We start from the raw sequence: 11,392 nt of genomic DNA, 5'->3' as shown, positions 1-11,392 counted from the left end.
ACATATTACATAAGTTAGAAAAAGGAAATTATACATTGCCTTAAAAATTCCAATCTAACAAATAAATCATAAAGACAGTAAAAATAAACTCTTTTTATGTTTTCCTTCACACATTTTGACATATTTCTCAATTTTGGACATTTAAATTACTACAACTATCGCGCCGCATGTCTGAACACAACTGAAGGAAAAGGCTTAAAAATAATTAGATATGCCCTTCAAATAGGAAAGTTGAAAGCCAAGATATATCCTGCAAAAGCAACCGTGTATTTGACATTTCATGCAGCAAAACCACAAGAAAGCATTATTGACAAAAGCTCTCGCAATGAAGAATTATTTTGTGAATATTTATATCTATATGTTTACAAGCTGTGGATGCAGCTGATAGGGTAAATATTTGTAAGTTTGAGGTTTAGTTGGAATTGTCTGTTTGTGTGGAGTTTTCAACTGCGTGTTTCCAAGTAGCTGAGCTTGGAGGCAATCAAACGCTGACTGTGTGGTTACCTCATACTATCACATTTATCATTCTGACATTCACCCAGAGATGTAAAGCTTTGAGGGTGAAAGAAGCTGTCACTCACAATTCTCTCAATATCTCAGTCATCCACCTAAAACTGCACATTTGGACAAAATAATCTGCCACGAGCTGCAGGGTCTGAGAGAAAAAAGGCTATAGAGAAAATCAAAGCATCAGAAAGGGCAAAAGGTTGAGTTGTGTGTGTGTTTAGTCCAGAGCCGTGTACGCTGCAGGACACCACTGAACACGTGAAGGGGATGAACACCCCCAACTACCACCCCAGACACCCACTGACTCTCCGCTTGACCCAGATGTCTCACACCTTCTCACAGTGCACCATCACCTTTCCTTTTGCCTTCTTTTTTTTCCTTTACTTTCTGAATTTTCCTTCCTTTATCCAAACCGTTTGGATCCTGTTCCGGCCTCCAGCCACGAGCCCCAACAGGCCGTGGTGCTTGCAGAGCCTGTAGTTAATGTAATGAGCCAAGGAATGCCACCTCTCCGGTTTGAAATTGCATGGAGCCGTATTAGATGACCAGCAAAAACACAATGCTGGAGTCTATGTGAGATCTGGTGTGTCTGCAGGGTACAAAAACAGGAGGCTGAGGAATGAAATGCAATCAAAGGAAACTGAAAAAAGGAAGGGGGAGAAAGGAGGATCAGAAACATGTTGAAGCTAAAGACAGGTTGCTCACGCAAAGTCTGCAGAAGCAAGAATAAAAGCAGCATTTATAGATGTGACATTACATATTTTAACAGGAATATCTTATCTCTACATCCAAACAGATGAGTCTTTTTTTGCTCTCTTCCCCAGTGAACTGAATATAGACCATGATGGGATGCGTCTGTTCTCCCCATTAACCTGTTGTTGGTCATGATTCTTGCACCTTTGTCATCTTCTGTCTGGTGTGAAAGGTCAGCTGCATCAACCAGATGTTGCCAGCACTTTTATTATCTCTTTAATCTTTAAGTAAGTTTAAATTAAATTGTGCATAGGAATTAAAATATTTAAATGTACTTCTTCAATTGCTGATCCTAAAGTTACAGATGGTTACGAATAAAGATATAGATTACAGGGAACATCTGGGTTTTATGAGTACATCACCAAGCCACTTTTTTTATCCTCCAGGTGTTGTTAGGCAGCTTCAAGATGGTAATTGTGGGCTTAATTACGTAAACCATAAACAGGATCACAATGATTAACATGTAGAATATGCTCAGAAATTTTAAATATTTGCAGGTGAAGCAGTTAAAACATCTAAAACAATAAACGTCTCTGGTAATTTCTCTCATAGAAAATGCTTAACCCAAATTAACAACAGAGAAAAAGAGAATATATATCTATAATTTAGAGAAAAGCACAGCTAGAACAGTTCTGTGTGGATGTTATTTATCCATAAAAGTTGTTTTGTTTTCAATGTATTACTGTTAATTCATTCACAACTTTTTTCTTTTCTCCACCTGGAATAAACTTGACATACAGGTTCTTAAATAACCAGTAAAAGAAGTGGTTAAAATTTATAAGTATTTATAAATGAATATTTCCTCTTTCTACCATTAAACTTAACGCATTAAAAAACTGTTAAAAAGTGCCACATTTGTAAGAAAAATATATTCCTTGTTTGAGGAGCAAAAATGTGTTTGTACCCCTGAAGTTCTTGCCAAATTCCCTCTGACAATGCCAAGCAGCTTTTAGTGGAAACAGCACAGTGGTATTCTCATGGCTTAGCCACCTGTGAATAGCTAAAATACACTATATACACTTATAACCAACTGTTTTAAAAGTTCACACAGCAAATATATCATAACATGCATTAAAACGCACAGTGGAAACCGTCTTCACACTACTGGAAAAACTACAGTCTTCCTTTTCTCTGCTCTTAGGGCATAGTCAGACAGCATCAATGAAAGTAAGTGGTGTTAATACATTAGCTGCTTTGTTGTCAGGTGAGTTCTCCACAAAAATGTGGAGTTATGTTCCACAGAAAAACCCAGGGCCACTGAAAAAGATGCTACACGACAGACAGTAGTGTTGAAGAAGTCGCCTGGTAGCCAGCTTGACCTTTGGCTGTTCCTGAGTTGGCTGTTGCTAAACATCTTATCCAATTCATTTCATCTATAAGGAACAGTCTGGACAAGATGGTTGAAACTTGGAGACAATTTACTTTTTTTTGTTTTTGCTGATTGGCCCAATTGAAATTCATTCGGAGAAATCCACTTCAATGGGAGAAAACTCAGACAGAGGACTAAAGGGAGATGAGAAACAGGTAGAATTGCATGGGAAGGAAATCCTTAGGCTATTAATGGCTGAGTTTGTCCCAGAGAATTACCCAGTTTAAAAAATATATACTAAGCTCATGGTAATTTGTTAACTTGCTAAAAGATATGTATCAATTTATTTGCCAAGTTGCATCTAAAGAAAATAAATAGAATTGCATCTAAATATTTGATAACTCAAAGTCTTAAAAGTTCATCATTAGAGATATTTCAGATATAAATCTTCAAAATACCAGTGGAAACATGCAAAACGTTGGTCAGCAATTATAGGAGAGGTTTGATTTTAATTTAAGCAGATTTTATTTTTTAAAATTAATACTTCTTTTGGATTCTTTTATTGATATATTTTTTATGATTCTTATCTCATTTTCTGTTAGAATCAAAGTTCTTGATTGTAAAAAATCTATTTTAAGTCTAAATCTGAATAAATTACTGTGTACTTATGTTGATATTATGAATAGTTGGAGAGGTAGAGAGTGTGGCTCTTCAGCTCCATGTGGAATTTCTCACATCCAGACAGTAAGGGAAAAGAGTGGAGAAGGAAGAGCCAATTGCTGTATCCAATGAATAGATGCTGTCCTGTTTATTAATGTCCAAAGCACCTGGATCCTTAAGACGTTCAAATGCCAATAATGGGATGATAAATGCAACTTTTGTCCAAATGGTGCAACAAAATCCTAAACAGTGAAATGCCTAATGTTTAACAAAAAAGGGGGAATAAAGAAGAGAAAGGTCCTAATATTTAAGAATAAGCAGGAGGTTTCGTATATTGTGGTGAAAATTTAATATAATATACAATGTGTTTAAGTTGAAAAGTTTCTTGATCATTCATCGGTTTTGGTGGCCATTTGCAAAGAAAAAAAAATGGTTTGTATTATCAATGCCAGGCCCTAAAACGCAAATTCACCATATGGGAAAAAGCTACTTTAAAATGTAGCCATGATAAACTCAGCAGTCTGCTTTTTACCTACAACTTTTTCCATAAATTTGTGTGACTATGCTGCCCTCTAGTGGCAAAGTTATCTCATCGTCTTATGTTGTGTTAAGATGCTGGTGTGGAATGCAAGTACGAGTGGAGAAAACGGTGAGGTCAGTTACTGATTATTTATGAGGCGTTTTACTTATTAGTATCCGTTTCGAGTCCTGGGCAGTGCGCTAGCGAAACTATTTTTGTATTTTTTAAAAGTATTCCCCCTTGTAAAGAAAATTGTTCATGAAGTCTAAGGGGTATGTGGAATCATAAAGTTCAGTGTCAGGACTGTTTTTATGCTCTCCAATCTACCAAGTGGTAGATTTCTTGACTACAGTTTAACAACTGCACGTGAATAATTATTAGTATTATCTTGGTGGTACTGGAATTCTGATTACCATGTGCTCTCTCAGAAAAAACTCCTGCAAAATCCAATTCGGACTTGAGTGTGACAAGAACACAACAAATTTTCTGAAGACACGTCAGCCCGGCTAGCTCAGTCGGTAGAGCATGAGACTCTTAATCTCAGGGTCGTGGGTTCGAGCCCCACGTTGGGCGGACTTTTTTGACGCTTTGAGAAGAAAAAAGAAATTCTGATGCATTTTCAGTTACACACAAAACATGCTTATATACCTTTTGTTTAGTACATTTCAAGATGAATGTGTTATTTTAAAAGCCGTCATTTTCTCCGGAGACGCCGCAGCTAACATGCTAACCACAGCAGAAAGCACAGTGGCGGGCGCTCACGTCTATGGGCGCATGCGCCTCACGCTCATAAAAAAACAAACAAACATTGAGCCGTTCAGGGTTGCCAGATTTGACAGCTTCCAGTCTAAGAGTAAGTAACTGCAAAAAACAAACAAACAAAAAAACAATCCTAACTCTCAACCCTCTAATAAAGAACAGATTTGTCTAATAAAGCATGTATAGCCGTATATGTTTTATCCATAGTCTATCATTAAAATAGTCTTACGATAAAATTTTTTGAATTGTAATTTATATTGATATTTTATAAGGAGGGCCTGAAGATATTTTAAGTTTTCAAAATGTAATTTTTTTCTGAGAACCAGCTATGGAATATTTAATAAATATTTACTTCCATATCAAACCAGCTTATGTGTCATTTTTAGAGTTTTAGAATAATTTAGAGAAACTTGTAAAATAGTTCACCCTGTACTTTTACTTTTAGTAGAATGTATTTTCATACAAATAAAAGTACTTCTACTTACGTAGAGAATGTACTTTCGACACCTCTGATTTTAAGTTAAATGTCCGTCCCTTTCCTCTTTACGACTGCTGCACGACAGTGACGAAATACTTTACGACTGTTTTGGAGGCTCTTTCAAAATGGAGTAGTCTACATAGCAGCGTCTCAAGCTAAGCACACTTAAGCCAGTTTTTCCTCGACCCACTGGCTGTGAAACTTTAAAAGACTGTTCCTCGTTTAAAACTAGTAACACGTACAAAATGACAGATGACAATAAATCGGGCTCCTTGGGGTTCTTCTCGAGTTACGACGATTTGAGCGACAGCAGCAGCGACTCGGACGAGGAGGGAGACAGTCGAAAGAAGAAAGCGGGGACAGAAGCTGAGGGGAGCGGGGCGCAGTCCACCGCCAAGCGGACTGACGGTGGAGCTGCTTTACCAAGGCCCGACGAGCTGTTCAGCTCCGTGTCCAAGCCCACTTTCCTTTACAACCCACTGAACAAGGAGATAGACTGGGACAGCCTGACTGTCAAACCCCCTGAAGAGGTAAAAATAGAAAGCTATAATTATTATTAAGTGGGGGAGGAGAAATTAGAAATGTTACAGCCAATGTAATGAAATCAAGAAATAAAAATGCTATATAATACTGAATTGTGTTTATTCTATGCTAATATTCTATGTTCTGTTCTTTATCATTTTTAGACAGTGTCATTTAAATAATGGCAAGAGAAAAGTTATGGTTCCAGAAGACGTACAGCGGCACAATAGAATGGTTTAGATGAGAGCATATTTGTTAGAAATCAAATTCCAGACATAGACTCAAATGAGAAAATGCATCAAAAATTAAAAACAATTTTAAGGTTTCCACTGTACTGAATCTGACTGAGCTATTTCTATCAACTAAACTCCAAATAAAATTCACTGAGATTTGTGGTTGCAGTGTAACAAAATTCTTAAAGGGGTGTGAATACAACATCATTAAATGTTATTTAGGGCTGCATAAAGAGTAATATTGCAACAGTACATTTTATTTCATTTAAGAACTCGCCGTTTGAAGGTCAAACGGCAATCTGAAGTAAATATTGTCTGATAAGCATTTATGCCGCCACATATCTTCACTCTTTTACTGGAAACGTCATTGTGACTTTGTAAGCAGAACCTTAATGTCCTGTTTCCCAAGGTCCATGAAATCTTCATCTAGTCTGTTCCAAGATAATTATCAACTGAAATGAAACTTTTCTTGGTCACTGCTATGTTGTAGTTACTTTATACTTTCTGAGATTTTTTATTTATTTATTTATTTTTTTTCCAGAAGAGACACCACCGATTTACCGATTTGTCTTATTATAGCTTTTTCTAAGGCTCCTTCTTCATGCTGCAGCTTTATTGCAACAAATCTCGTCTTGTACAGTAACAGGGCATGTGTTGAAGTTTCAGCTTACAATTTTTTTTAACCTTTTCCTCCTTGTGTGCTTTTTTTTTTTTCTTTCCTGAAGCCTGCAAGAGAATTTAAGCCATGGAATACAAATGCAGTGCCGCCTCCAGAGACCTATGCTCCAGAGCCAGAGAGGAAGAAAGGGCCTCCACCAGGAATGGACATGGCCATAAAATGGTCCAGTGTGTATGAGGACAACGGTGACGACGCGCCCAAAGCCTATTCTGGCAAAGCCCGGTTCTTACCTGCAGAGGAACAGCCCTCAGACTCAGGTGAGTCCTGCAGGATGACATTCATTTCCACTTTTCATGATTTCCTGGAACACTCTGAAATAAAACCTCATTTGCAACATTCTAAGTTTGCCGTTGATGCGAATTCAAACTTTTCTTTTCCCGTTTTTCCTTCCAATCTGCCTACAAGACGAGGAGTCTCAACAGTCCTCGATGTCTGCCAAGAAACGACGAGTGGAGACGTTTCAGCAGAAGGAGAAAAGGAAGAGGGATTTGGGTCAAGCCACTTCTGACAAGAACTTTGTAGAAGAAGAGAAAAGAATTCTCAGGCAAAAGGTGGAGTGAAGCACAAAGCGCTTTATGATTTAAATACGTCACCACAGAACATTCACAGATGTCATCATTTTGGACAAGAAAGTAGAGTCCTGCAAAAATACTGTTAGTGTTTTAGTGTTTATCTGGTGTGATGTCTGATGTCTTGCTTTTTAAGAACTGTTGGTTTTGTTTTCAGATGTTTTAATTAGGTTTCCTGTCACTGAGGAGTATGCATGAGAAGTTAAAATGTCTAGAATAAAACCTGATTTGAGACTTTTTGTTTAAAAATGTAATAATTTACAGTTTGCTCCTGATTTTCAAAATGTAACTACAGAATATCAAATTCTCTGGATATAGCTTTATAAATATTACAAAGAGAAGGGACTGAGGACTTACTTTTACACATGCAATTTGAGTTCATTTGACTTGACAGTAAAGCAGATGAATACCTTGTTGCTCTAAGCAGCAAGAATAAAACCAAAAAAAGCTCAAATATTTGAATTTAAAGGCATATTTATGCTGCTGACAGTCTGCCTCCAGTATTTTATGTAACATAACTGTGGTGTTTGATTATTTGGCTTTATTTGTACTTAGTCGTTTCTATCATGAGTGTTTTTTCAGTATTGTATTGTGACTCTTCTTCAAATACATGTTTAAATGGGAATAAATTTAATAATATCAGTTTTTAAACCTATTATTTCTGCATTTGAGCACCTGGTGGCGCACTTGAGCTGTTTTAAAAACTCCTGCCATACCTGTGCCGAGTTTGGAAACTAGTGAATATCTGTTCAGTTATGTCAGAAGAATTTTTAGTGAAATATGTTTTGAAAAAAACATTTTTTTTAACAAAACATCTGGATGCATCATGATACCATTTGGCAAACAGGCCAGTGATGAAACGACTTCACAAAAGCTCTTTCTCATCATCATATGACATCAAAAATAGGAGAACAATTCTTATGAACACAGGACATTATGTGAAAATCCTATAATATTTTTCAAGCCTAAAAAGTAATTAATACATTTAGGTGCCCTAATGTATGCACTCAAATTTGAAATGCGAAAAAGTATCAGTTATAAACAGGGGAAAAAAGCTATTATACTGGAAACCAAACACTGGAGAAGTGCATGTTCTGCATGTCTTTGTTTCCATGGCGATTTCTGTCTTGGAAGTCTGAAGAAATCTAGAGGAAGTATGAAGTTTGGCAGCAGAAGAGTAATTTAAAGTTTAAAGTTATTCTTCCAACAGCCAGGCACAATCTGGTGTTAATCTGTGCATTTTCTACCATGTAACAAAGAAAACGTGATAAAAAAGTGACTTAAGGATGGATTTTTCAGCAGGTGGTAAGCAAACAGAAACATTAGAAGAAATAATTCTTTAATGTCCCACCATGGAGAAACTTATATGCAACAGCAGCAAAGTGATATGCAATCAAAGCAAGTAGACTCACACAAAGAATATAAAATATATAAAAACTGAATAAAAATAAAAATAGTGTGCACCAACTGAACAACAGACGGCAGTTTATGATATTCCAGTTCTTATTAATCAATCGTAGCTCTTAACCAAAAATGTTTTTGCCTCAATTCAAATGAATTTGGGTTTTTTGCAGTTGGAGTTTAAAAACTGAATGCTGCTTCTCCTAGTCAGGTTCTGGTTCTGAGGATCCAGAGAAGACATGAACCAGAAAACCTGACACCTTAGTTTAAGTACTAATGAGTCGAGAACTGGACACCATCGTGTTTAATTAGAAAGTGCCTGTTTAGAATGTATATATTTAGGCATCAAACATCATTTTCCAGGTTCATTCTTAGTATTTCTATAGCCACTGGAGTAAAAATAATGGTTTTCCAAGTGTTGAAAAAGTTTCTCTTTTGCAACAGTTTAGTGATCAGAGGAATTCCTGCCGTATCTGTCATCACAGGTTGACATGAAGTGGTGGTAAATATGCTTCTGATAAAATTCCAGCCTCCGGGTATGTGCCTGGCCTTGTCTACCTGGGCCTGCTCCACTGCGGCGGCGCTGTGATTTTTATCAGCCATATTTACGAACAAATAACTCTCCCTCCGTGGAGCGGCGACCGGCGGCGAGGCCGCGGTGGGAATTAATCATCTCCGTGTCAGTCTGGAAGCTGGAAATTTCCCAGATGGATGCTTTGAAAAGGGACGTGCCCTGAGTGCTGCGTTTTCTCCTGGTGGTGAATTGTTACTGTCTTTGATATAATACCCAGTGCATTCTTTGACTGTAGCCTCTTTGTTTAGTAGAGATCAAGTCACAAGAGGAAAGCATTTCCATCCCCCTGGATGTTACACATGACTGACCTTTTCTTCCACGTTAGGAAGAGAACGTCTTGGTCTTCTGTTCCACTTAAAAAAAACTGAAAGTAAGTTGAATTTTTAAAAACGTGAAATCACTTGACTGAAAGCGACTGTGGGTTGTTTGCTAAATTGAAATGAATTTCCATAAACTGGGAGCTGTTTCTTTGCTCCCCAAGGGGCTGTGAAATATGTGAGTCAGACATGTTTTGTTACTCTGACACATTTACTGGAAGGTCAGGACCTCATGATCTCCTCTGAGTATTCAGGGATCTTCACTGAGCTGGCTGCCAGCAGCTGCCACTGTCTGACGTACGGCATTGTCACACAGTTCGCACAATGTTGCAGCTTGTCCTCGTCTAAGAGAACCGATTCAGAAGCTACTTTTCTATTTTATTTCATTTAAAAACATACTTGTTTGTGTGTAAGGGTTCAATGTTAGAATTCAGTAGCTAGTTTTCCATTTTCTTACATTTAAAAACATATTCTTTTGCGTTTTACTGATTATTATAAAGTAATACTAACCTTAGCTAGTCATCCAACATTTGATTTCTGTTTTAGGTTTTTAAATAAACATAAATTTCAACAGTTTTGAAAAAAAGAAGATAAGATTGAAACATTTTTTTCTATGGAATGTGGATATCTGTGGAAATGGTGTAAAGGAAACAAATTTTCCAACCAAATAATAAAAACAATATTATGGATATTTCATGAAAAAGATAGATCTACTGCTATAACCTGCATTTGTTATTACATTTAAAGACATTAGTTGGTTCTTTATCATTTTTCAAGTTCCAAAGAAAAATCAGGATACCAATGTCTAAGTCTGCAAACTTTTTTATTTTTTTTTTTTGGTTATTGATCTGTGAGATGTTCAACACTTTGGATATTTCTTCACTTCTTCAAACTTCTTCATAACTTTATCCCTGAACTTGTTCTGGCTTCCATGTTGCTGTTACTTGAACTACAGTGAGAAAGTGAAGCGCTGCTGGAAACAAATCCATGGCCCACTCAGATTTATTTTTAGTGCAAACTGGCTTTCAAGTTCCTTCTGGTGTGTTTTCATCCAGCTTATGTTTACCCATGTCTGCACACATCTCAAACAGCTTCACTCATTCTACGCTGTTGTCTTGAGGTAAACAGTTGTTTTTCACACCAGCAATCTGCTTGACAGCGGTGAAACAGGTGCTTGGGATTCAGCTAATTCTCTGTTGACCAGGAAACAAATATTTCCCCTCTCTATGTATTCCTTTTTCTTGGATAAATGCAACACCTTCCACAATCACTGACACTCTTGGTAAAGATGTAAAATAAAAAAAATCTAATCGAACAGAACTTAAATCTCCTTCTGCAACATTTCACAGGGTTGCAGCAAACACATGGATCTCTGACTGTTCATCAGTGCCGTGTTTTCTCATATGTTCTCTCCTCTCTGCTCACTTCACAGTTCTTCTATACAAATTAGGTCTGCAAATGGAGATGGTATGGAGTTGATGCTGTGTCTGGTAAAGAATTTCTGTGTTGTGTTGACCATGTTTTGGGTGATCTGTGCAGTTAAAAGACCCAGTGATTAACCATTTTATCCCTGGCAGAGGTCAGGCCCACAGCATCACGGATCCTCCACCATACTTCATTTAAATTCAGTTTATTTATATAGCATTAATTCACAATGCATGCCATCTCAAGTCACTTTACCCAAAAACATTCAATTCAGTCCAATTATAATTGCATCCAGTTGACCCTAGTTATCTAGCATTGCGGTCAAGTTTAGTTTATTAGAAAATGTTGAGTCGCAGGAAGTTTGATTGCATGCAGCATTCAAACCTCCAGCACAACCAGAACCAGGCTCAGTGTGAACGCCAATCCACCACAACACGCACGAAAAAGAAACAGAAGCACTGATCTAGAACTACTTTCTATGTGAAAGAAAAGTAAAAAGCTTTAGGTAGCAGCAGATCCTTTAGTGTCTTTGAGAGCAACATGAAACAAATCAGCTCTGAGCCGGTCGTAAAATCCATAGGATGAAAGAAAGCTCATACCGTCAGGCACAGCGAAAGCTCAGTCAAATACTATGAGACAGAGTTAAACACTGGAAGACGGGGCCAGGTGTGTCATCTGCAGAAGAA

General features: G+C 37.3%; 1 protein-coding gene and 1 non-coding gene across 2 annotated transcripts; both read left to right on the top strand.

Moving 5' to 3' along the window:
• The first annotated feature begins 4,249 nt into the window (after positions 1-4,249).
• trnak-cuu (transfer RNA lysine (anticodon CUU)) lies at positions 4,250-4,322 on the top strand. Its single transcript has one exon. It is a non-coding gene; the product is annotated as a tRNA-Lys (tRNA).
• A 743-nt stretch (positions 4,323-5,065) lies between these two features.
• Positions 5,066-7,632, top strand: cunh1orf52 (chromosome unknown C1orf52 homolog). The gene is made up of 3 exons (XM_015053032.1): positions 5,066-5,516; positions 6,467-6,677; positions 6,826-7,632. Exons 1-3 carry the CDS (start codon positions 5,232-5,234, stop codon positions 6,978-6,980), a joined length of 651 nt encoding a protein of 216 aa, XP_014908518.1. The 5' UTR covers positions 5,066-5,231; the 3' UTR covers positions 6,981-7,632.
• Positions 7,633-11,392: the final 3,760 nt, after the last annotated feature.

This window comes from Poecilia latipinna, unplaced genomic scaffold, assembly GCF_001443285.1.
Source record: "Poecilia latipinna isolate Pla-1442-1.1 unplaced genomic scaffold, P_latipinna-1.0 Scaffold1155, whole genome shotgun sequence".
Lineage (NCBI taxonomy): Eukaryota > Metazoa > Chordata > Actinopteri > Cyprinodontiformes > Poeciliidae > Poecilia > Poecilia latipinna.
This window is presented reverse-complemented; position numbering and strand designations above follow the sequence as displayed.

Bases quoted from the DNA above. Each gene is read 5' to 3' on its own strand.
- cunh1orf52 (XM_015053032.1), top strand. From the start codon at position 5,232: ATGACAGATGACAATAAATCGGGCTCCTTGGGGTTCTTCTCGAGTTAC. The intron at 5,517-6,466 runs GTAAAAATAGAA...TCTTTCCTGAAG, and splicing joins CTGTCAAACCCCCTGAAGAG to CCTGCAAGAGAATTTAAGCC. The intron at 6,678-6,825 runs GTGAGTCCTGCA...TCTGCCTACAAG, and splicing joins GGAACAGCCCTCAGACTCAG to ACGAGGAGTCTCAACAGTCC.